The sequence below is a fragment of the Macrotis lagotis genome, chromosome 7 (genome assembly GCF_037893015.1).
Source record: "Macrotis lagotis isolate mMagLag1 chromosome 7, bilby.v1.9.chrom.fasta, whole genome shotgun sequence".
NCBI lineage: Eukaryota > Metazoa > Chordata > Mammalia > Peramelemorphia > Peramelidae > Macrotis > Macrotis lagotis.
The window spans coordinates 47,334,922-47,361,593 of record NC_133664.1 but is presented as its reverse complement, the minus strand read 5'-3'; the positions used below and the strand labels follow the sequence as shown (position 1 = coordinate 47,361,593).

The 26,672-nt window shown below is 39.0% G+C and overlaps 1 protein-coding gene across 1 annotated transcript in view; it reads left to right on the top strand.

Annotated features, from left to right (window-relative positions):
• The first annotated feature begins 8,357 nt into the window (after positions 1-8,357).
• Positions 8,358-26,672, top strand: part of SUSD5 (sushi domain containing 5) — a 98,303-nt gene continuing 79,988 nt past the window's right edge. Inside the window, exons 1-2 of the mRNA XM_074195063.1 lie at positions 8,358-8,469; positions 23,082-23,259. Coding sequence (XP_074051164.1) covers positions 8,358-8,469; positions 23,082-23,259 — 290 coding nt within the window. The remainder of the gene's footprint in view (positions 8,470-23,081; positions 23,260-26,672) is intronic.

Sequence of the window (26,672 nt, the reverse complement as noted above, 5' to 3'; positions counted from 1 at the left end):
ACAGGTAGCAAGTGTCAAGTGTCTGAGACTGGATTCAAAATCCTGTCCTCCTGGATCCAAGGCCAATGCTCTATCCATTGCACCTAGGTACTTAAGTTATTGATTAACTGATTGACTAAAGTCTTCAAGAAGATGCTCCATTTTAATTGTGTCTATTATTCCAACACTCCTGTATGTAACATGTTCCTCCTACATTAGACTATAACTATCTTATTTTCTTGTATTTGTATCTCATCATAGTTCTTACCACTTACTAAGTACTTATAAATATTTTATGTCTATTTGTCAGTTTAGCTATCCATCCATCTTTCTGTCTAGATATCCATATTCTCTCTCTCTCTCTCTCTCTCTCTCTCTCTCTCTCTCTCTCTCTCTCTCAGATTCTTTTAGGGGATGTGTAACACTACATAGTTGACAAGACTCATTGTGTAAAATTTTTTGATCCTCCTTCACATCTCTGGACCTCACTTTCCTCATCTACAAAATGGAAGTGCCATACTAGATGACCTGTGAGTCTCTCACCTCATTCTATGATCCTTTGAAATTTTCATCAGTTTCTATGTTCTTGATTTCCTTATCTTTTCCCACAACATTATGACAATTATTAATGTTACAAAAGTACAAACTATATTTTAAAAGATGAATAGCAAAGAGAATTTATTTCAGTTGTGCTTCTGGGTTTCATCCATATATCATAAATACAAATTTTAAGCACTCTCAATTCAATCCAATAAATATTTATTGAGTGTACAAGGTCTAAGCTAGATCCTGAGGTAAAATATAATGTTGATGCTGCTAACGAATTCCCCTGTTCCTAAAATGCTTCCAGATTCTTAAATTTGCTCAGGAAAAAAAGTTGTCTGAAAAAAAACAAAAAAAACCCCTTGTCTTATTCCAAAGACCACGAACACAATTCTTGATAAAACCTGGTCTTCTTTTAGTCAACTTGGCAAGAATTTCCTCCACATAGACCACACGAATATGCTAAGACATTTTCTAACCCCTTAGAACAAGATGATTTTTGTAGGACAATAAGGTTAAGTTACTTGCCCCGAGGTCTTATAGCTAAGTAATTATTAAGTGTCTGAGGCTGGATTTGAACTCAATCCTCCTGATTCCAGGACTGGTACTCTATCCACAGCACCACCTAACTGCCCCCCCCCTTTATTGTGAGTTGGGATCAACTTCAGAAATCCTCTAGTTCAGGACATATAAGAAGTAAGTCCACCTACAGGTTCTTCAGCAAGTGGTCATCCAGTATCAAGTATCTTTGGAATGGGTGACTAACCAGCTTCCAAGAGTTTATTATTGCTTTTGGACCATTCTCTGACTCATCAATTTAGAAATGGAAAGGATTTTGGATGCAATGGTATTCTGGTAAATGTTGAACAACTAGTTCTCTGGGAGAAGAAAAATACTGTAATAAGCTTTTAAATTTAATTTATATTGTTGACATTTTCTCCATCATTTTCTTAAGTCTGGACAATCAATGAAGTAATAAATCAAACCCAATTTTTACACTTGCCAATTTAAAAGGTATAAGTGATTGCTCACACTGAAAATTTAACAATAGTTGCCAATCTGTTGGATCCAACCTGCTTCAGTTTGGAGGTCATCTAGTCCAAATCCAATCTAGCTATTAAGAAATTTATTCTATTAAAGAATTGAAATCTGTTCACTCTAAATTTTTTGGCTAGTACTTAGCATTGAACTCTATTATCATATGCTTCATTTTTTGGAAACTGCCTGCTATCCTTTGGGATTTGGTATTTAAGAGCACGAAAAGATTTTGAAGATCTTTTCATCCTATCATTTCATTTGTAGATGAGCAAACTAAGGACCCAAGGGGAAAAGTTATTTGTATGATGCAAAGTCATACAAATAGTAGCAGAGAAACTTCTAGGTCAGTGTTCTTTCTGTAGAACACAGCAACATCATCAACATTTGCTGTTCCTACCCACTGAGTAACTCAACACTCAGTTGAAGTGTTGGATAAAATTGAAACAGTTCTGGCTCCTGAGAATTTTTTGTATTTTAATTGCTTTTTTCTTTTTTTCCCTACCTATTAGCTTTTATTTCTGAGTCTCTTTAATCCTTTAGATTCACCTTCTTGTCTTTCTTATTATCATTAATTTAGCCTGAATTACTGATTGATGAGTGAATGTTTTGTTTCCCCCAAACTTCCTCTGGGTTTTCATTCTAAGTTCCCTTTCCCTCTAGTTCTCTTCTGACATTTTGGGCCCTTGGAACAAAGCATCATAAGAAAGTTGTGATTTTCTCCTTTCTCTTACTCTTTTCATGATCCAAGATTCCTTCAACCATGCTATGACCATACTAGATCATGAATACCAAAAGAGGCCATTCAATTTCCAACTGAAGATGTAAAATGATAGGAAAACTTTCCTAGATAACCTATTCTACTTTTCAATATTTTTTCAATAGTTGCAAGACATTATTTCTTTTTCTCTTAAAATCCCATCTTAATAACTTTGTCCCGCTCTCCAAAGATATAGCAATTAATCAATAAGTAAGAATTTTTTAATTGCTTACTATGTGTCTGTCAGCCATTGGGCTAGGTTCTGCAGATACAAGTGCCAAAATAAAACTTGCTACCAAAAGCTTATATCCTAAAAGGGAAGAAGTCAGCAAGAACATGTTAAATATATGTAAAGAATAAAATATAAAATTAACAATTTTATTTATTAATAAATTAAATTTAAAATAAAGTCATATTTAAAATAAAACTTAAACATATATAAAATAAGTAGATAGTTAAGAAATAAAATGTTTAAAATAAAAATTTAAGATAATAAAACAATAAATTTAAAATAATAAAAATTAAATTTATAAATTAAAAATGTATATTTAAATGTAAATATTTAATGTGAAAGTAATAATACACTTATGCACAAATATATTATGTATACATTTTTATATAAATAAAGGAATTAAATACAGGGTAGTCTGAAAAGGAGGGCTCTAGTAGTTGGGGGATCAGCAAAAGCTTCCTGTCAGAAGCATCTAGGTGGTAGAGTGAATAGAGCACTGGCCCTGGAGTCACGAGGACCTGAGTTCAAATCTGAGCTCAGACACTTAATAATTGTCTAGCTGGGTGTCTTTAGGCAAGATATTCAACCCCATTACCTTGCCAAAAAAACCTCAAAAGAGAAAAAAAGCTTCCTGCCAAAGATGACGAATGGTGTGAATTGAATTTTAAAGGACAAAAAAGAAACTATATGAGATGGAGATCAAGAGAATCTGAATTCCAAGCATTGGGCCCTGACCCTACAGTCAAGAGGACCTGAGAACAGTTCCAGTCTCAGACAGTTACTAGCTGTGTGACTCTGGGCAAGTCACTTAACATTGTTTGCCTCAATTTCCTAATCTGTAAAATGGGCTGGAGAAGGAAATGATAAGCCTCTCCAGTATCTTTGCCAAGAAAACCCCAAATAGGGTAAGGAAGAGTCATATGTAATTGAAATGCCTCAATAGCAAAAATGCAAAGAGACCCAGACTGGAGGGAGTGCCATAAGTAAAAAACAGAGAGACTAGTCTGGCTAGATCTCCATATTTGAGAAAGAGAACAATTCCAATAAATCTAGTAAGGTAGCTTGGGGTCAGGTTGTGAAGGGTTTTAAAAGTTAAATTAAAGGGTTTATATTTTAATCGGGAAATAATAGGAAACCACAGGAGTTGTTTCAATAGAGGAATCATATGTTCTTGCGCTTAAGGAAAATCATTTTGGCAGCAGAGTATAGAATGGGCTACAGTCCATTGAGAAACATTGACTACAGTCAATGAGAGACTTGAGGTCAGGAGACTAATTAGGAAACTTCCAATAATCTAGGCTAGAGGTGATGAGAGCCTCAGCTAAGTAGGGTGGTAGTTTAGTGAAGAGGAAAGCAATGAAAGAAAAATGAAGGTAGAAATGGCAAGATTTGACAACTGATTGGATAGCTGCTTCACTGGATGGATTGTGATGCTTTGGATAAAAATAGGGAAGTTTGAAATGGGGTGTTTCCTTCTCCATCTCATAGGAAGAAAGATAATTAGTTCTGCTTTGGACATGTTGCCTTTAAGATGTGTCCAGGTGGGAGTGGCTAGGTGGATAGAGCACAGGCCCTAGAGTCAGGAGTACCTGAGTTCAAATCCAGCCTCAGACAATAATGACCTAGCTGTGTGGCCTTGGGCAAGCCACTTAACCCCATTGCCTTGCCAACAACAACAGCAACAACAAAAACGAACCTAAAAAAAAATGATGTGTCCAGGACACTGATTTTGAAATGTCCAATAGGAAACTGGTGATCCAGGTGATTCAGGATCAAGCAAGATTATATTTAAATTCATGTGAGAAAGAATATAGATGGAGAACAAAAGAGGGCCCAAGATACAATCTTAGGGAACACCAACAGTCAGGAGGTATGACATGGATGATGAGACAGCAAAGGACATTGAGAAGTCAAATGGGAAGGAGACAAACTCGAAGAGAAACATCATAAAAATCCAGAGAGGAAACAGTATCCAGGAGAAGGTCAAGTGCAACAGAGATCAAAGTAAATATTGGGCCTGGGAAAGTTAAGTGATGCAATGGCTGGACCACCAGGCATGGAGTTAGGAGGCCCAGAATTCAAATCTGGCCTCTGGCACTGTGTGACCCTGGGTAAGTCACTTAAACCTGATTATAGCAAGAAGAATGAGGAGGAGAATTAGGCCTGAGGAGAAAAGAGATAAGATTTGGCAATTAAGAGATCCCTGGTAATTTTCAAGAGAGAGTTCAGTTAAGTATTAGGACTAAAAACTAGTCTTCTAAGGGTTAAGAGGAAAGAGTTGAAATGGAGGCAGCTAGTAGGCAATTTTTTTCATTAAGTTTGACTGAGAAAAGGTGTGGACAGGGGTGGCTAGGTGGCGCAGTGGATAAAGAACTGGCCCTGGAGTCAGGAGTACCTAGGTTCAAATCCGGTCTCAAACACTTAATAATTACCTAGCTGTGTGGCCTTGGGCAAGCCACTTAACCCCATTTGCCTTGCAAAAACCTAACGAAAAGGTGTCGACCCCAATTTTGTCACCCCAAATAGTAGCTGTCTCTCCTGTTTCGTGAGACCTGCAAATTAAATACTCCCTTCATCTGGTATCTAAAAGAGTAGGGTCAAGGATGGAGCTATCATTATGTATTGTAGAGTATTTCACTCAATAAAGAGATCTGGATTCAAATTCTGTTCCAGATAAATACTATATGTACAAGTCACTTTATTTCTCAGTGCCTCTATTTCCTCAACTCTAAAGTGGAAACATAAGAACTACCTAAATTAAGGGCAAAAGGAAGCTAGAACTAAGTCTGGTGGCACATGGAAATGGCACATCAACTCCCAGGGAGGTTAAGGCTGGTGGATATCTTAATTCTGACCTACTGTGGGTTCTGCCAATTTTACAGTTAAACTGTTTGGCATTAAAATGACAATTCTTGGAGGGTGGGACATCAGATTGCCAAAAATGATTACTCACCCTCTTTTTTATGGCTAAGGAAACTGACTCTTAGGGGGTGAATTAAATGACCCAAGATTATTCAGGGAGGAAGTAATTGGGACCAGATTTGAACCCAAGCCCTAGGAGGAATCCAGCCCCACTTGGCAGTGTACCACTTTGTCTGAAGCCCCCCCCCCCCCAAGACAGTGGAGGGTTGGAAGAGAAATAAATTACGAGTCCTCGTGCTGATCTATGACAATTAGCAGATCAATAGTGGGATCAAGTCCATGAGCAAATTCTGCACTTTTATTTTAGTTGAACTAAGGAGACCCACTTGTTAAAAAAAATACTATTTTGTTGTTGTCATTCAACTGTGTTTGACTATTCATGACCTTATTTGAGGTTTTCTTGGCAAAGATATTGGAGTGGTTTGCCATTTCCTTCTCCATCTCATTTTGTAGATGGAGGAAACTGGAGCAAACAGGGTTAAATGGCTTGCCCAGTGTCCCATGGTCAATCAGTTTCTAAGGTTGGATTTGAATTCAGGAAGGTGAATCTTCCTTAATTCAAGTGTGGCATTCTATTTACTGCCCCATCTCTTGTAGTCAAGAAGAAATTAATTCAAATCCTTCATGGCATATTGGCTAGCTTTGCTTACATGGGCAAGTCAGATGTCTGCTTTGAATCTCAGATAACTGTCAAAGATCTATGAAATTATAGAAGATATTGCAGATGCTTGGGTAGAGGAAGTTCTTCCATCAACAAAATTGTTTTCTTTGATTTATTCATTTATCTTTGACCTTCTTGATCACCTAATTTATGAGATTATTTCGAGGAAAGCATTACAGGAATGTGGATTGTCATCCTCATTTTCATCCCCGTTGCTGAGGTACTCTAATGAAGACCTCCTTCCATCTTGGAATCCAATCCATTACTAATCTAGATTTCTCCATCTTTTATATAAAGAGAATAGATGAGAGCATTTGTTTAATGTCTTGTTGATATATATATATATATATATATATATATATATATATATATATATATGTATATATCATGGCTCAACATTTAATAGCCTTTTCTTGACCTAGGCCAGTGGGTGTTTCACTGGATAGTAATTTATAGCATCATAGACCTAGGTGTCAAAAACCTTAGAGACATCTACTCCAACTTCCTCATTTTATACAGAAACGAGCCTTAGATAAATTGAGTGACTTATTCAAGTTCAAAAGTAAACAGTCAATCTGAGATTTGAATCTGGGACAATTGATTTAAAGTCAACTGGATTATCTAGCTGTGTGGCCTTGGGCAAGTCACTTAACCCCATTGCCTTGCAAAAACCAAAAATAAAAAAGTCAACTGGAAAATAGAAACATACTACTCTTATCAGTTATTTCATATGAATGTTTTCAAACAAAATTCTATTAGATACAGCTAGATGATATGATTTGGTGATATCTAAATTTCTGTGAATACAAAGGCCATCCAGAGGAAATTTGTTTCTAAATAAAGTTCTTGTGTCACTTTGATGTGATGTCCCAAATCCAGCTGTGTCCTTGGCCCGTTATGTTCATCATTCCAGACCGCCAGCTGCTCCCAAAGGCTATTTTTCATTCATGATTTTGTAAGGTTACCATAGCTAGAACCCCAGAATTCAAATGCCCTAAGGTAATAAACCCCTAAGGAAAGGGGAAAAGGCATAAATGGGTGTAAGCAAGCTGCAGGTATAGCAGAGAAGAGAGGCAGAGAAAAAAGAATGATCAAGCCTGTATGTAATCAGAAAAGGAAGTGGGCTGGTCATGTGATAGACATGAGAGAGAAAACATGGACAACGCTTTGGTATAAAACCTTCAGGTCTGCAGTGATAGTAGAGAGAGACAAAATGGTACACTGCCAAGTGAGGCTGGATTCCTCCTAGGGCTTGGGTTCAAGTCCTGCCTCAGTTACTTCCTCCCTGAATAATCTTGGGTCATTTAATTCACCCCCCTAAGAGTCAGCGTCCTTAGGTATAAAAAGGAGGGTGAGGTTAGACAAGATTCCCCCTGAAAGGGTCCATTGCTTCTCCAAATCCATAATATATGAAGAATGCCCATGGCACCAGGAGTGAGAGCCTTGGAAAGTCTCCTGTCGGTTGGTGTGTTCTCCCGGCTAGAAGCACATGGAGATTCCTGCCTCCCCAGTCAGCTCCTGGCCTCTTAGCCCCCTCCACTCCTCCTTCCATCCATCCTCCTCCTCCTCCTCCTCCTCCTCCTCCTCCTCCTTCCATCCTCCTCCTCCTCCTTCCATCCTCCTCCTCCTCCTCCTCCTTCCATCCTCCTCCTCCTCCTCCTCCTCCTCCTCCTCCTCCTCCTCCTCCTCCTCCTCCTCCTCCTCCTTCTTCCATCCTCCTCCTCCTCCCTCCTTGGGTCCCCCCTCCGTCGCCCCCGTGCCCTGGCTTGGTGAGTCCAGAGAGCTGCAGTGTGGCTGGGCGATGTGACTTTTCACACCAACCCTCCAGGTGCACAGCAGCCCCCCAGCCCAGCCCAGCCCACCCCCCAGCAAGGCAAGGACTGGATAGAGGCGTCTCCCCAGCCCCCCCATCGGCCTCAGCCCCCCACCCTCCCCGAGTCTTTGCCACACCTCAGCCTCTCTCTCCTCCGGCTTCCCCGCGGACCGCAGCGAGCCATCTCCCCCTTTTCTTCTATCTCACCCCACGCCCCCCAATCCTGTCCTTCTGCCTCTTTTTTACCACGCCCCCCCCATCTCCCCGTTTTCATCCTGAGAAGAAGAGCGCTCGGGGGATTCCTCAATCGCAGACCCGGCGTGGGGGGCGACTCTCCCTCACGCCTCCCCACACCCACAGGAGCGCCCCCTCCCCACCAGTGAGCGCCCAGAGCCTCTCGGGGACCAGAACCATGGCGGCTGGAGACAGCTGGGGGTCCCAGGCGTCCACCGTGGTCCGTGGCCTCGGGGGCACCCTGCTGCTGCTGCTGCTGACCCTCGGGTGCCCGTCCGTGACGGCTGACGGTGAGTAGGGGAATGGGCGGGGGGTCTGCTCTCCTCCCCTGGGTGCCACTCTGGGCGGGCGCCGGTGACCCCCTCCCTGGCGGCCTCCCCTGCCACGAGAGGCTGATACTTTGTATCAAGGAGAAAGAATTCTAGTGATGCTGAGGACCCTGAAGGACTGCCCTGCCGAGCTAGACTAGGGATGGAGAAATGAAGAGGGGCTTCAGCCGGGTGCACCCCTCCGTTCTCAGGACAATAACCCGGGGGACTTTGTTTTCCTTTTAGGAAGCAGCCTTCCTTCCCTGCATCCCCACCCCTGCCCACCCAGAGAGTCAAAGTCACCTTCCTGCCAGACCCTGGGCTCTCTGTGTGTCTGAGCTGAAGGTCTGGGGAAACCCAGAGCAATGGAAGAAGCCTGCCCCCCCCCCCCCGAGCTGCTGCCCAAGGTCCCCACAGACCCAGAGCTCCTGGGGGTGCCCTGTCTGGCTCCTCCACTCAGGCTTTCCCGATAGGGACTGTGACCTGGATAGAAGGGAACTATGACCCTTTTCCCTCCTGCTCAGACAACTTTCTTCTCCCTTTCTTTTCAAGTTCAAGACTTTTCCCTTTAAAACAAACCAAAAAAAAAAAAAATGAAGGATCCTCCAGAAGCCAGAGATCATTAACTTTAAAACTCGTCCATCCTCCTCATTTTAGATGAAGAAACTGAGGTTCAGAGACAAGAGGTCACTTTCCCAAGCTAGGAAGTGGCAGAGTTGGTATTTTCACTGCTTTTTCCAACTGCAGACCCCCTTATTCCTATCCCTCTAGCCCTAAAACTTTTCAGATCCAGGTATGGATGGTTGCTTCACATTGGGTTTTGTGTTCAAAGGAATGATTTGATTTTTTAAGAAAAAATATTCTTTTTAAATCAGGAGATTTGAATGTATCAATTTATTTAACAAACACCCTTTGGGGGGTGGTATTAAGCTAAACTGAGATAAGGAGAAATTATTGGGCAGATCAATTCTCACAGCTTGGGAGGGAAATTGGTTCCTCATTAACTTTGGCTCAACAGAAACTTCATGGATAAAGTAAAGGGAATGTCTGAATTTGATTCAGAGGCTTTGCAATGATTCTGTATGAGTATGTCTACATTTGTAAGTGTGTTTTAATAACCTTTCTGCCAGAAGGAAACAAAAAGAAGCATTGTAGTAAAAGGGGAAAGGAAACCAAGAAAGGAAAATTATTATGCTTATTATTATTAAAATTTTCACTGCTTCCTCATCTCAAGTGCCAGTGTGGTGGATCTGAGAAGTTAGCTCTTGGGGAAGATTGAATGTCTTTTCATTTCTTTCTCCATATCCTCAGACAGAGAGAAGCTAAGGGAACATATCTGTGCTGATCAGAGATGTTTGTTAGTGATCTGTTGTTAGTTGTAGTGTTTTGAGTTGGCATGCAAGTCTTTTTTCACTTAACATCTTTTGCAAAAATGCAAAATAAGGCTTGTATTGAAAAGAAGTAAAAAATTTTCTTTTTAAATCTCCAAATTAAAAAAATAAAGTTTACAATGTAATTTGCATCTGTGGATCCTAAGATATTATATGGTATGAAAATATGTCTCCTCCTACCCCCAAAAATCTAGATCTGGGTAAAAAACATACAAATCCTCTCACTTGTGAAAACTGAAGGAAAAATTTCATTGAGCAGACCATTTAGTTATGCCACACCCAAAAACAAACTGCCTCTTCCACTGACCTCCAGCCAGTAGTACATTTTTCCTTTTTCTTCTTTCTTTCATTTTTCTTTCTTCCTTTCCTTCCTTCTTTCCATTTCTTTCTTTTATTCTTTCTTTTTCTTTTTTTCTTTTCTTTCTTTCTCTTCTTCCTTTCCTTCTTCCTTTCCATTTCTTTCTTTTGCTCTTTGTTTCTTCCTTTCTTTTTATTCTTTCATTTCTTCTTTCCTCCTCTCCATAGAAAAATATACAGGTACCAAATATTTATGTATAAATTCAGATAATAATTTACCTCAAAGAACCATCTTCTTCCTTGCTACATATTTCTATGAATAGTAGGTCAGGTTTGGGCATCTAATTATGAATAGATCAGGAATGGGGATAGTGGTAGAGGAGATGAATTAGAAGAAAAGAAAATTTTGAAAAGTGTTAAGGGATCTTTACTATAAAAATCAGTCAGAAATAAGAGAATCCTGTCTCTGAAATTATAAGAATGGAAGTCAACTGGAAAAGATCACTTTGTTCAAAGAAATTTGATGAAGGGAAATTCAGGAGCACATTTATTACATATGAGGTGTGAATAAACAAGAATTGGAAGATAAGTTTTTAACCTAAGCCCATTGAACACATAGATACATAGATTCATAGGTTTCTTGGAATATTAGCACTGGGAAGAAATCTTTGATTCCATCTAGTGCAGCCCCCAGTGTTTCATATCTTTGGGGACCCAGTTCAAGATGTTTTCCAGTTATGGAGAACTTTATATTTGGCAATGTCTCATGCTCCTTTTATTCTCACATCAACTCTATGAAATAACTATAATGTAAGGGGAAAAAAAGATTCCAAGCTAAAGGAGTGTGATACAGAACAAAGAGCATTAACTTGGGAGTCTGGGGACCAAGGTTCAAATCTTGCTTCTGACATTCTCCCTGGGCCTCAGTTTCCTTCTTTGGGGGTTGGACTAAGCCTCTTACCTCTGTTTCAAGGTCTTTGAATGTATAATCTGATTTTGAATTCCAGTCTTAACACTCACTACTCATGATACCATGGGCAAGTTCCTACCTCTCTAATTTTCTTCTTTTGTAAATGAGTATATTCTACTAGATTGGATATAAATTCTTTCCCTGTTTTATTTAATATCCCTTCCAGCTCTAAATCTATGCTTCTAAGTTGAACAAGCATTATTTTCACTCAATTGATGAAAGAAAATATTTTTATTTTCACTAGCTTCCCAACATAAACCTAGTGTTGCATTCAATTATGAGTGTAGACTACAGAATGGAGAAAATGTCTGCTCTAGACCATTCTGTTACATTATCCATGCATTCATATCAACTCCCAAGAGGGAGTAGGGAATTAGGAAGTGTTTTGAGGTTGGGAGAATTCTTAAAGAATATAATTTCTGGTTAACATCTTGTCATTCTCTAATCTCTAAGTGATCCGTGGTCCAACTAGAAGGTATGGCAATAGGAGACTGATAACTACATAGTCCAAGATTTCTCTAGGGCAATCTATGGTGCCACAAGCCTATGGATAGAGTAGATTTAGTCAAAAGACAAATGCCACTCACCCTGGCTGTGGCAACCCAGAAACATGCAAAATGCTAGAATCAAGGGAGGTAGGGAAAGCCTTCAGTTCAGAATATTAATCAATCAATTGAAAAACATTTGTAAAGTGCTTCCTATTGGCCAGGCACTATACAGTTTTTTTTTAAACTGGAAACCCCAATCTAATGTAACAAATCAACAAGTGCTTTATTTCATTCATTCACCCCACAATAGTGGAGGGTAAAAGAAGTAAAACATGTGATGTATACTGCATCCCTGTCACTCAAATAGCTAGTGTTTATATCATTTGGTCTTCTTAACAAATGAGGTAGGTGCCACTATCATTCCCATTTTATGGATGAGGACACTGAGGTTCACAGAGATTAATGAATATCTTCATGGTGACATAGCTTGTAAATATTTGAAACAGAATTCAAGTTAGATCTTCTCAATTCCAAGGTTCATATCTACCTCTAGTGAAATCTAGGAAGCAATTGTCAACTTTATATCTTAATAGGTGCCCTTTGGCTCTATCTTTTTTTCAACATTGTACTCAACTTCCACAACCTTACAAGATCAAAAGAAAACCCAGACTTGAGCAAATGGGACTATATTTGCTTTATCTGGAGTATCCCAAAAATCTTTGTGTGAGGTTTTCATACTCAAACTGAACAAGATTTTTAGGATACCCACACTATCATTTCACTAAATGAATAATGTAAACCACTCCAGGACAAAGCTGCATGAATAATAATTTTTTAAAGTCTTTAAATTCTGATCCTTATAGAGTGGTTTACCTTCTCCCATAGTAAGTGCCTAGAGGGAGGTCTCCTCTTCATATTCTGGCTCCCTAACATACCTTCTTGCTAGCCCAACATTCATCTAGTCCAATTGTATTTTGCAGATGCTAAGTTGTTCTGACAAATAGGATGTCAGAACATATTATCAGTTAAGATTTCTTTCCCCACCCCGAACTCCATCATTCTTTTTGTTCTTGGAGAGCAACAAGCATGTGTTTCTTTCAGAATTTAAATTGGGAGGAATCTTTTAAAATTTCAGACCTAGCACCTCTTTCATTTTTTAATTGTGGATCAAAAGGAAATGTCCTCCCGGCTGGTTGCAGTAAGAAGTGGGTGGGTCATGTGGAAATCCAGGACCTTCACTTTTCCAACAGTAAAGCCCAGTTGCCTTGGGTTAACAGCTTGAAAAACATATAAAGGATTCCAAAAAAAATGTGGCAAACTTGAATTTTTGCTGAAAACTTTAATGGCGCTGTTCAGTCGGGATGTAGGTTTCCAGTGGAACAAAGAGACCAGTTCTGAACGCCTGTTGGATGAAGAAAATAAAGTGAATCACAGTAGGTCTCATTCTCTTCAGGAGAACTCACAGAATACCCAGAGTCCCCAATATTTCAAGTATGAGGATTCTTTGGGAATGATCTGAGCAAATAAGAGAGCAGTTAGGGCAATCACAGAAAGTGACTGGAAAATGGATATATTCATTTTATAGACCCATACAATATATTCCCACATCATATGCATATCTTTAATATATATGTATAATATTTCCATTGAAGGGTGAGAGAAAGAGAGAAAGAATGGAAGAAAAGGATATTTTGCAAGCAAAATATAGAGAATTGAAAACTGGATCTAGAAATAACATGAATTCTCCCCTGGACAATTGATTCCTGCTACCTCTTTTTTTCAATGCAAAGCAGAGTAATTGTGAAGAAAGTCTAGCTTTTTAAAAAAAAACTATCTCTAGTTACTATTTTAAGGTTTCTCACCCAAGATTGTTAAAAGTATTTTTTCTCCAGGTCAGGTGCCCTCCCTCTCTACCCACCCATTGTTACTGAATCATTGCCAAATGTCTGGGTATGAGCAACAAGATTCAAAGAATACCAGATTTGCATAGAGAGGAGAACTGGGAATTTTTGTGAGTAGCAAATGTTCATTTCTTTATTTTAATAAAAAAAAGTAGTAAAGGCAGACTTAAATAATTAGAAAGATTAATTGTTCACATTTGGACCATGCCAATATAATAAAAATGACAGCTCTACCTAAATTAATGTAGTAGTTTAGAGCCATACCAATCATACTCTCACTTGAAGACAACTGAAGCAAGCACTGCGGAGGACTTGGTCAGACATCTAAAAAGACAAGGTCATCCACTGCATGCCCAGTCATTGCCACTTGCCTTGACTTTTGTCCAACCACTGAACACTTTGATGACTCTGGAAGAGAAAGAGAGGTTGATGACTTTGTGTTGTTCTTCCTCATTAAATCCAATTTATGTGAAAGCTAAGACATCACATTAAGTCATTGCTCCTTTCTGAAAACAAGAATGAACAACTACAAGTATTGACTCTTTTAGACAAGTTATTTTGAAAGCAGCTGTTCTTTTTAGATAGCTAGAAGGAAGTGATTATAAATCCATTGAGAATCAAAGACCCAGCAGATGAGCTCAGAAACGACTCTTACATCTTTTGTTATTTTACTGCTTCTTTGATAATTTTTTTCAGGTGAGGCAATTATAATTTAGCTCCCCAAAGCATAAACCCTCATTTAATGATATGGAAAAGAAAGGGAAAACAATGTTGTTAACCAAATGCTGGGGTTTGTTTTTTTCCTTCACTATCTCCACCAAAGTTTCCTCTCATGCCTGATGAAGCAGGGAGATGACCCTGAATTCTCAACCAACCAATCCATCAATCAGCACATATTTATGGGGGGAAGAGTCTAAAATGTAACAGTTCCTGTCTTCCAGGAGCTTGCATTCTAGTTGGGGGAGACATGATGTATAATCTCTACTTAGAAACAAAATAGATATGATGATGATGATGATGATGATGATGATGATGATGATGATGATGATGTTTGTTCTTTGTTTCTCAAAGAAGACCATGACATCAGGGAGGTGATGCCATGAATGAATGTGAATTATATTTGCATGAGGGGGTACTGTGCTAAGTCACCAGTCTCTCTTTGTCCTCCAAAGCCATCTGGATTCAATGACCAGATATGATCAGGATGACTGGAGACAGTCCTGAATGAAACAAAATAGATATAAGGGGATTTTGAGAGAAGATCCCCATCAGCTGCTTTGGGAGTTGGAGGGTGGATTAGCAGAAGAAAGTGGTGTTTGAGTGGAGTCCTATGGGAAACTAGGAATTCCAAGTAGCAGAAGTGAGGAGAGTTCTTGCAGCATAAATAGATTCAGACATGGAGGGGGAGGTTGGGTGTTATGTGTGATGAACTGAAAGGCCAGTTTGACTGGACCATAGTGTACATGAAGGGGAATAATGTGTGAAAAGGACCAGAGTAAGGGAGTGACATGGTCAGATCTATGCCTTGGGAAACTCACTTTGGCAGCTGTGTGAAGGATGAGTTCAAGTGAGGAGAAATCTGTGTCAAAGACAGAAGTAATAATAATTGTAATGTTACTATAATAGTACATGGGAAAGGTGATAAAGTTTTGAACTAAGATGGTGTTGAGTCTATGGAAAGGAGCAAACACATATGAAAGATATATAGGTAGAAATGACAAGATTTGGCAACTGATTGACTTTGAAGGGTCAAAGAGAATGGAGAGCCAAGTAAGTCTCCAAGGTTGTGAAACTGAGGGCCTGGTTGGACAGTAGTAAAGAGCATTAATAAGTGATTAAGTATGTAGTAAGTATAGAGATTTTAAGAATTAGTATAGTATTTAAGTATTAGTAATATCTAAGTATTAGTAAGTATGAAGACATGGCTTCAGGTCCTCCATCTGACAAATGGTAGCTATGTGACCATTGGCAAGTCACTAAGTATCCCAGGCAAGTCTCCAAGATGCTTACTTGCAGATCTGTATCTGTGGTGAGAGTCTCTATAACAGGAGTTAGCCACATAGATGTAATCACAGGTCTAGATGAAAAAAATTATCAATTGAACAGAGAATATATAAATTCATAATATGCAAAGGAAAAGTTCCTTGTCTTAGATTTGATGTTACCTAAGTTTTCTTTTTAAATATTTAAAATTTAGACCTAGTTAGCCTTTTCAATACTCTTTTTGTTCAGGAACATAGTTCCCTCATGATCTCAGATGGCAATGAAGTCTTCTTTTGAAAAACAGCCTCCCTCCTCCACCATCTTGAGATTCAATTATATGGGTGGCCTTTTGAAGTCCAGAACTCACCATCAGCCAATCAAAAGGGTCCCTGATTGCATGGTGGCTTTGGGGTGTTCCATCCCCACATTCCTACTTAATCACTGAGTATCTAACCTCTCTCCTCCAACTAATGGGAAGACATGGAAACACAAGAAGGATCTGTGCACCCATCACCCCCAAATTAGAATATACCACTACTCTGAAAATACCCAAAGGCAAGTCCATCTACCACAAGGACTTGAGCCAACCCTTCAACTTTGGGTGGGAATTTGATTTGTGAAGAGGATAAGGAAACATATTTCACGGGGTGGGGGGGTGGAGAGCAAAGACAGAGTGGGAAATGAGCAAGTTGTGTATGAGCTTACATGGCAAAGAAGCCAGCCTAGCGAGAATAGAGGATTTTCTCTGGTCCGTAGGAGCAGACAAGAGGGTCAAGTCATTCTAGCTTTTGAGGTAAAAAGTTAGCCACAAAACCATCTACCAGATGGATATACCACTATTGCTGGCACAGAAGAGCATAAGATCATAGCCCTAGATTGAGGCCTTAAAGGCCATTAAGTGCAACCTCTTACAGATGAGGAAACTGAGGTTGAGAAAGGCACTGGGCCAGGTTTACACAACTACTGAGTGTCTGAGGTTGGATTTGAACTCCAAGCACAAGTCTATCCACCATGTACATATATTTACCTAGTACAATACTATATTGTGACATGGGATGGTTAAGTTGCATTTCTCTTACCATCTCAGACTCAGGATCAGATAATACTGTATCAGAGCCTTATTCTAAATATTTTGACTAAATATTCCCTAAGAGACAATGTTAGGTCCTGGAAGAAAATAAGGAAAACAGAGTGATGGTGTGGGACTGGGGAGAGGGTGGGTAGCTGACCCCTGTGAGACTTCTAGCATTTGGGGAGCATGTCTACCATGTCAGTCAGAATCCAGTGGTAGGTGATGTCATTACACCAAAGAATTCACACCTACAGGATTCTGTGAGGTAGAGTCCATAAAATTTCTGAAATGAGGGAGTCTGCCTCTTGACCTCAAGGTATATTTGAAAATGAAGTCCATTTATAAATACACTCATGCACACATTTGTATGCAATTGAACAACTTGGCATATCTAACAATGGAAAACTGAGGCTTTGATTTGGAGGAGATTTGAACCACAGAAAAATTGGGGGCTATTACTCCTAAAGGATTCTCAGCATTAATAAGTGCCATATCTTAAATAAAGTAATGTCTTCCTGGTTTCTGTCCAACACTCCTAACAGTGATCCTAAGGTCTTCATCCACAGTGCTTGGCCCCTTGAGCACAAGCACCAACTGGCTGACAAATTACTCTGGGGATGGGATAGGGCAATGGTGTGCATATCCTCAAAGAATAGGTTTTGAAAAGATGGGGCTAGGCATCACATGGCATCTAACTTCCTTGAATCCTCCATAAACTGCATGCTTTGGAATGTCTATCCAAGTAAAATATCTTCCTCGTTTTTTTATATACCAATTAGGGCTATTTTTTTATTCCTGAAGGACAAAATCCTTAATTTTCCAAGATTGCAAGAATAGCATTCATCTTGCTTGAGAAAGGAAGGTATGTTGGCAGAAGCCTGGGGAAGCAACATTAATTTCTCATTTCTGGAGAGCCCTTTCACCCTAGAATCTGAAGACACTTAATTAATATTAAGCCCTTATCTCTCATTTCATTCTCTTGAAGGAGAGAACAATTTGTTTCTCTCCTGGAAGGGAAAAATAAGATGTGAAAAATTTCAGTTTTTCCAAGTTTTTGAAAAAATCTGGGGCCTGAAATGGAGGGTACAAGCTTTAGTCATTGGGTCAACTCCTCTTCCATTTCGTATTCTAAAATACCTTACCCCAGAGTGAGACCAATTTTCTTCTTTTCTTGTAAATTTTAATTATCCCTTGGGCTGCATCATGAAGCAGATTTGGCTAGCAAAGTCAGAGGACTAGACTGTACCTGGTTCATTTAACACACATGTGCTTTTGTTCCACTATCAAATTTACCTCCTGATACTAGTATCTGAATCTCAGTTCTTCCATTTTGGGGCCTTTGGACCAGATCCTTAGCCTCTCTGGGTCTCTGTTACCTCTTCTATAAAATGAAAGGGTTGAGCCACATAGCTTTTCACGTCTCTTCAAATTTTATGCTGTAGTATAAGGGGACCTCATGGTGACAGGACTCTAAAGGTGCTTAGGTGGATCCTGCTGCTTTGGGGGACAGAGAAACAAGCCCAGTAAGCAGAAGAAGCGTGTGCTTCTCCCCTTAAGGAGAAAGTAATACTTTCTCCCAGTTTTGCCCTTTAGAACAAAGTCCCAGTGACTCCATGATATTTATGATTTTTGTGAGGTTTCAAGTTTCCCAAATCCTATTCATGGTTTTTTTTTTAAAGTCTTTATTCTTTTGATCATGAAACAAAGGTAAAAATCAATCATTTCTATTTCTCCATTGATCCAAGATGCTTTAAATACCTCAGGCAAAGGTTCTTAACCTGAGACCTCTGGAATAAATTTTAGGGAGTCAGTGAGTTTTATTTAAAAAATAGTTTTATACCCATGTCTCAATATAATTGATTTCCTTTGTATTTTATTTTATTCATTTAAAAACATTATTCTGAGAAGGGCTCCACCACTCTGTCAGATGGATCATTGATACAAAAAAAGATTAATACTTGTTTTGAGGGAAGGATTTGATACAAAGGAAAATAAATAGATCAGAAATGAGAGACACAGCATGCACACACACATGCCCTCACGCCCACCCATACACATGCCCACTCATACATACACACATTCACACTCACACACAAATGCCCACACACCCATTCACACACATGCCCATTCACACATACACATACATTCACACTCACACACATGCCCGCATGTCCACACACACACACACACACACACACACACACACACACACACATCCACACGGAAGATCAGAGAAAGCCTAGGTTAGTTTCATAAAAGCACTTTCCTGAGTGGGCTCCCAGCTCTCACTTTAGATCCCGTGGCAGCAATGTGTTCATGGCTGAGGATTTTAGCTGGCCCTAGGTCCCTTTGTTTCCTTTTGATGAATTTGAGGCAGTATTATTTTTATTCCTGTTGGATTACCACTTTGCTTTATAAATCCCTGAAGAAGACTGCTGGGGATGAAAATCTGGATCCTGGTGCCTGGGAAGGCTATAAAGGAAGCCAAGCAGAGGAAATTCAACAGGAGTCAAATCATCTTCTTGCCTCTTATAGCAATAACAGAAGGACTGTGCTCCATGGGACTCCCAGGTAGGCAGGAACACGTCAAGTGGGCACATCCAAAGACATCCTAGTCAGAGCTTAAACCCGGCTCATCCAACCAACCCTTGGCCAAATCCAACTCATATTCTAGACTTCAAGCTTCTTGAATTTGGGTATTTTGGAAGCTTTTGTTTGGTTGTTTCGCATAATTTTGATTCAGGAATAGTGATAAGGATTCCAATGCCCCAAGTATTAGGAAAAAATTTTTTCGCAGTCTGATTTTTAAATTTGTTACATGAAATTTACCAAAAATAAAAAAAGATTTTCTTTGGAGAGGATGGGATTTAGACTAGTGATTTTACTAGAATAGGGAAACCCCAATCTGAAAACACTACCCACTAATGCACACACATATTCCCATATATACCTATAAAAATACATACATACATACATACCCTGTGCCCAAGGCTTGAAGTTTTGTGGTGGTGGTGTTTTCTTAGACATCTATCATGGTACATTTTGAGACTCCTCAGCATCACAAGGAAGGTGACATATATGCACATGTGTCCATATGTATTCAAAGCAGCTAGGTAGCAAAGAGCATAGAGCACTGACCTTGGAGTCCGGAGGATGGGAGCTGGAATCTGGCCTCCTGTGTGACCTTGGACAAGTCCCTTAACCCTGATTGCCCCCCATCCAGGGCCATCGCCAGTTATCCTAATTCCCATCCAGCCACTGGATCTACCTCACTCCAGACAGTGGGGTTAGTGATTTAGCACAGCCCGCCCCCCAATCAAATCTAATTCACCTCTTGTCATGGTATCACCTCCCTGATGTCATGGTCTTCTTTATAAATAAATAACAAACATTATTATTATTATTATGTATATCCATGATAGGCTGCAGAATAAAAAATAGAAAGCCAACCATGAACTCAGGAAGATCTTGATTTACATCCTACCTGGGACATATTAGCTGTGTGACCCTGGACAAGTCACTTAACCAGCTCATGTCCCAGACAATTCTAAGAAACTTCGAAGTATAGATCAACTAACTAGAAGGAGAGCAGTTTCCTCATTAGTACTTTCCTATATCAGTGAAAACACAAGTCCGGCCCCAAAGTCTCTGCATGAGGAATCTGTGTTCTGAACTAAAATTCTCTGATTCTCAAAACTACTGGCTAGTTCATGGCAGTATTCTCTCTATTCTTTGAAGATGTCTATCAAAGCCGAGTGAAGGAAAGAGGAAAGAGAGAAGGGAAGAAATGATTATTAAGAGTCGTTTTTCTCACAGGCACTATATTGGGCATATAACGAATATAATCACACTTGCTTTTGACAACTCTTTGAGGTAGGTGTTATTCCTATTTTACATTTGAGGCACAAGGGCAGACGGAGGTCAAGTGACTCACTTAGGGTCATACAGTCAGCATATGAGAAGTTGGATTTGAATTCAAGTCTTCAGAATGGATCTAGGCTCAATGTTCTCTTCAACAAAAACCCTTGGGGAGGGAGATGGAAGAATATGAAGCCACCAAGGAGACTGGCTTGGTTAAAATAACAACTTAGGTTTGCCTCGTTCTGGAGTTCATTGAACCGAAATGATGAGGAGGTTTTGAGACAAACTCCTGAGGATCATATTGTCTCGTCTCATTGGGTCTTGATCAAAAGTGAGTTTATTTCTGGGAATGGGAAGGAGAAAGGTTATTTGTCCAGGTTTCTCAGCTTTTTAATCAAATTCCAGACATGGAATGAGAAATTCCAGTTGCCCTTTTGGGGAGATTTTTATAGAGACAACCAAGTTCAAGATTTCTGAAACCCCTGTGTAGAATACATTGCTTCCCTAGGTGCACATTTTGTGATAGTCTTGCCATGTGTATATGTGTTTATAAATATGCACACATATTTCTACATGTGTATGTGTGTTCAAAGGCTATTTCAGAAATGTCACTGACAAGTTATAGGAATCATGGCACAAGAATTGTAGCAAACATTTTCAAACAGAAACTAAACCAACCAATTCCTGAAATAAAACAGAGACCAAGGAAAGAAGAGAGAGAGAGAGGAAGGTTGTTGGGACTTTTTTAAAGTTCAAATATGGCAAAAAAAAAAAAAGTATTAGGCATCTTTATCCACAAGTCACTCAATCCAAACCCTGGATTAACCGACATACATTCAATTTAGGGACTGACTTCATCATTTGGCAAAAAAAAAAATGGTCCATTGGGGAGAGAGAGAGAGAGAGAGAGAGAGAGAGAGAGAGAGAGAGAGAGAGAGAGAGAGAGAGAATATCTATATATGGCTACATAGAAATATTTGTATTTATATATTCAGTAAAGTTTCACTGGAGAGTTCTATTGACTGCATTCCAAGTTGACTTAGAACATTTTTCAAAGTTGTCTTTGAAATGATTTAGAATATTTTTTCAAAGTTGTCTTTTTGAATTCAATTTAAGATCCTTCCTAAGCGGAACTAGGGGAGGGGTTGTCATTACTCTAAACTGATTCCCTTAGCCGTTTTATTTAACTCCTTCCCAGATTAGAGGACATTTTATCTTCCTTGCTTCAGGTGGGGTGTAGGGCAGTGGGGAGAAGGCAGCATATGTGGAACAGAATAGTATGTTTAAAAGCCTCACAAGGAAACAGGTAACAAGTCCTTGGGTAAAATTTGCCAATTTAAATAACCAAAAATATAAATTGCAGTTACCAAAATGTATAAATTTAGGCTAAGAAGGTGTGATCCAGTAAACTGGCTTTAACTAATCAATTTGAGAAAGGGGACTAAATCTAAAGGCAGACTACTTCTAACACTTACTAGCTGTGCGATTCAAAGTCAGCATGTAACCTCTCTGTATCTCCATTTCCTCATTTGCAAAATAGCAAAAATAATTGCACCTATCTCCTAGGGTTGTGGAGAAGCTCATTCAGGAGATGATGATGGTGATGATGATGATTTTGATGGAGGTGATGAGATAATGGGGGATGATGATGATGGGGGTGGTGGTGATGTTGGTGATGATGATGATGTTGCTGGTGATGATAATGAATATTAATAAAGCACCTACTGTGTGCCGGGCCATATTCTAAGTGCTTTTCAATAATTATCTCTTTTGATTCTCACAGAAACCTTGGGAGGCAGGAAAAACAGTTTGAATCTTTAAATTAGGAAATCAACGATTTTCTACCCTCCCCTTTCCCTGTGATCCTGCTTTCTCTTTGTCTCTGTCTCTGTCTTTCTGACTGTTCATATCTAAAATGGATTCGAAATGTCTGCCCCTTAGAGACCCAAGTTCAAATCTGTCTCAGATACTTACTAGCTATGTGATATGATACTGAACAAATCATTTAATCTTTGCCTCAGTTTCCTCATCTATCCTGGATAATTTCTAAGGGCTAAATCTAGGATGGGAGACTAAGATGTGATGAAATGATACATAATATGAGAATGATCTGGTTAAAGGCCTTTGGGGTCCTTTAGAATTAGGAGTCAACTTGGGATTCTTTAAGGAAAAAAACAGTACTTTGGGGCAGCTATATAGTACAGTGGCTAGAGCACCAGTCCTGGAGTCAGGAAGACCTGAGTTCAAATCCACTCTCAGATACTTAATAATTACCTAACTGTGTGACCTTGGGCAACCCCACTGCCCCCCCCCCCACAAAATAAAACAATACTTTTAGAATAAAAAATATTTATAGTAGCTCTTTGTGTAGTGGCAAAGGATTGGAAATTGAGGGATGCCCATCAATTAGGGAATGGCTAAAAAAATTGTGGTATATGAATGTGATTGAATGCTATTGTTCTGTAAGAAATCACAAGTTTAAAAAATGTTTATGTAGAATTGGTTTTCCTTAAAACCCTTAAAGGGGTCCATTGCTATCTGGTCAGGTGCCTGATCAGAGGAATAAACCTGGACAGGTGCTACTTTTGCTCAGACTGATGGGTCTGCTTGTGTTTCTGTGTTCTCCTGCAGGGAAGCTCTTTGTGTTGGAATCCTGGAATGGCTCTCAGGGCCTGGATCTGTCTGTGGCCCGGGCCTCTTGTGCAGCTTCTGGCGCTCACCTAGCTACTGCGGCAGAGCTGCGGCGAGCTGTGTTGGAATGTTCCTTTGCCACATGTACTACAGGCTGGTTGGCAGATGGCACCATCGGGTAAGGAAACCAGAACAATGACTCCCATTTCTGGAGGGTTTGAGAGCATTAAAAAAATGCTTTCTTCCCAACAGCTCTGTATCCCCATTTTACAGAGGAGAAAAAGTGAGCCTACTGCGAAGTCTCAAGATGAATTGCTGCTTATTCATTTTTATTTTTTTCTAACCACTTCCCTTCATTTACACCCAGAATTCTGTCTTAGTTTACTCAAATGAATAAGGCTAGTCACACTGAAGGTAAAAGAGTGAGGCTATAGTCCTTCCAATAGAATGTAAGCTTCTTTTTTAATTAATTAATTTTTTTATTTGTTTATTTTTGCAAGGCAGTGGGGTTAAGTGACTTGCCCAAGGTCACACAGCTAGCTAGTCATTAAATGTCTGAGTCTGGATTTGAACTCGGCTCTTCCTGATTCCAGGGCCAGTGCTCTATCCACTGCACCACCTAGTTTCCCCTTTTAATTTATTTTTCAGATTTTTTTCATAATTTTTTTCTATCTACATGCAAAGATACTTTTCAACATTCATCTTTTTTGCAAGTTTTTGAGTTCCACATTTTTCTCCTTCCCTTTTTTCCTTCCTCTTTCCCCAGATAGAGATAATCTAATGATAGGTTATATATGTACAATCATGTTTAACACATTTCCATTTTAGTCATGTTGTGAAAGAAGAATCGACAATAAAAGGCAAAAGAACCATGAGAAAGAAAATAAATATAAAACAAATTCTAAAAAGTGAAAATAGTATATTTTGGTCTGCATTTAGACCTCATGGCTTCTTCTCTAGATATGGATGGCATTTTCCATCACAAGTCTTTTAGGATTGTCTTTGCTCATGAACTGCTGAGAGGAGCTAAGTCTAATTCAGTTGATCATCTGACAATGTTCTGTTAATATGCACAAGGTTCTCCTGATTCTGCTGACTTCACTCAACATCAGTTCATGTAATTCTTTCTAGATTTTTCTGAAGTTCCATGCCTCATGCTTTCTTATGGAACAATAGTGTTCTATCACATTCATATACCATAATTTGTTCAACCATTCACCAAATTGATGGGTATCCCCTTAATTTCCAATTTTTTTGCCTATTTAAAAATTGCTGTAAATATTTTTGTAGGGGCAGCTAGGTGGCACAGTGGATACAGCCCTGGAGTCAGGAGGACCTGAGTTCAAATTCGGATTCAGATACTTAATAATTGCCTAGCTGTGTGACCTTGGACAAGTCACTTAACCCCATTGCCTTAAATAAATAAAATTTTTAAAAATATATTTTTGTACATGTAGGTTCTTTCTCCTTTTCTATAATGTCTTTGGGATATAGACTAGTAATGGTATTCTTGAATCAAAGGTATGCAGAGTTTTATAGCTCTCTCGGCATATTTTCAAATTGCTCTCCAGAATTGTTGGATCTGTTCACAACTTCACCAAAAGCGCATTAGTGTCCTATTTTTTGCACATCACCTTCAATGTTGATCATTTTCCTTTTTTTGCTTTTTTAGCCAATGTGAGGTGATAACTCAGAGTTGCTTTAATTTTCATTTCTTTAGTCAATAATGATTCAGAGCATTTTTTCATATGACTATAAGATAGCTTTAATGTCTTCATCTGAAAACTGCCTGTTGATATCCTTCACTATTTATCAATTAATTGCAAAATGAAGAATGAAGCTTCTTGAGGGCAGGATATCTGAAGAATCCCTAGTGTCCTCTAGAGCACAGCTCAGGTTCCTAATTTACCAGACCCCTGAAAGGGGTCCATGGCATTAAAAAAAAAGTTAAAAAGAATCAGTCCCTCTCTCCTCATCCTCTTGAAGTCACCCTATGTTGCTTGGTGTTTTCTCATGTACTTGATTTTTTTTTTTGTATTTCCCATGCTTATAAATTGTTTAATATACAATAGGAGCAGAATAAATATTTATTGACTCATTTATTCCCCCTGGCAAAATGCATACTCTGAGGACAAGGGATTGTTTCTTTCTTTTTTTCCCCCTAACTTTGCATCCTTAACACTAAGCACAGTGAACTATACAAAGCAAAAATACCTTTTGATCAGTAGATGCACCAAAAGATAAAGTACAGTAAGACAGAATACATCAGGTGTAAGATATTTTGGGGTCTGTGTACATTTTTTTTCCATTGTTACTCGTTTATGTCTTCAAGAAGAAAAAGTCTAGTAGAAAAGACACTGGCTAGTCCCAACTCTAAAAGCTGGTGATAAAGTATGCTGCCCACTTCTTGGTAGTGATGCAGAATGAGATAGAAATTTTGAAGCATAACCAATTTGTGAATTTTTTTTGGCTTGACAATACTTAGTTTTTATTAGAGGAGGTTTTTATTTTAGGGGGTGTGGGTTCAAAGTGATTGAGATAAAAAAATAAAGTGTAAAACAAGGAAAATAATTTCCATGAAAAATTTAAAATTCAAAGAAGAGAGAACCAGGATTCAGAAGGGAAATGTGGATACCATCAGATTAACTTTAACATAGATTTCTTAAAAGAAATAAAAGAAACTACATTACCTAGACAACAATCTTTTCTGTTTGTCTTTGAATATGGAAGTGTTGATGTTTGTTAATGTCTGTCAAGTTTATGATAAAATTTTAAAAATGGGCAGCATTCTGGAAATAAGAAAACTTGAATTCTGGCACTAACTGTCATAAGTTATCTGGATAGCCTTGGGAAAACCACTGATCCTTTCTGGCCTTAGTTTCCCTGTCTTTAAAATGAAAGTCTTGAATTAGATAATCTTGAAGGTCCCTTCTACTCTCTGATACAGAGAAAACTTTTTTTTTTAAATGACTTTGACCTATATACAATAGGGACTAATGACAGAGAACAAAGTATATCATCCCCTGCTAAAGATGGAGGCAGTATGTTTCAACTGAACTCCTAGCTGGAAATTTCATCTTTGTTTAAATTATAAATTAATTTGATCTCTAGAGAGTAGAAATTTTCTTTTGTATTTCTTGCTGAAATCTAGAAGTTACTTAGATGCTAAATATACATCATTCTGTAAGGGGGGGGGAGTCAGGTTGTTCCCAGGAACAACTGGGGAAGACCTCCTGTTATGAAGCATTTTTAAATGTCCCTTATATTAAAAAACTCAATGAAATAAAGTTACAGAGGTTTAGTAAGGTTACATGCTAGTTACATGGAATAGAGTCCGTTATACTAGTAATCACTTAGGGGGAGGTGTTGGTGGTCAGTTGTTTTACCAAATGTGTACAACTGTTCATCATCCCATTTGGTGTTTTCTTAATAAAGATACTAGAGTAGCTTGCCATCTCTTTATTCAACTTGTTTGAAGATAAGGAAACTGAGGCAAGCATGGTGAAGTAGCTTGCCCAGGGTCGGAGTCTGAAATCAGATTTGAACTCAGGACAATGAGTCTTCTTGACTCTAGGCATGGCTCTGTATCCA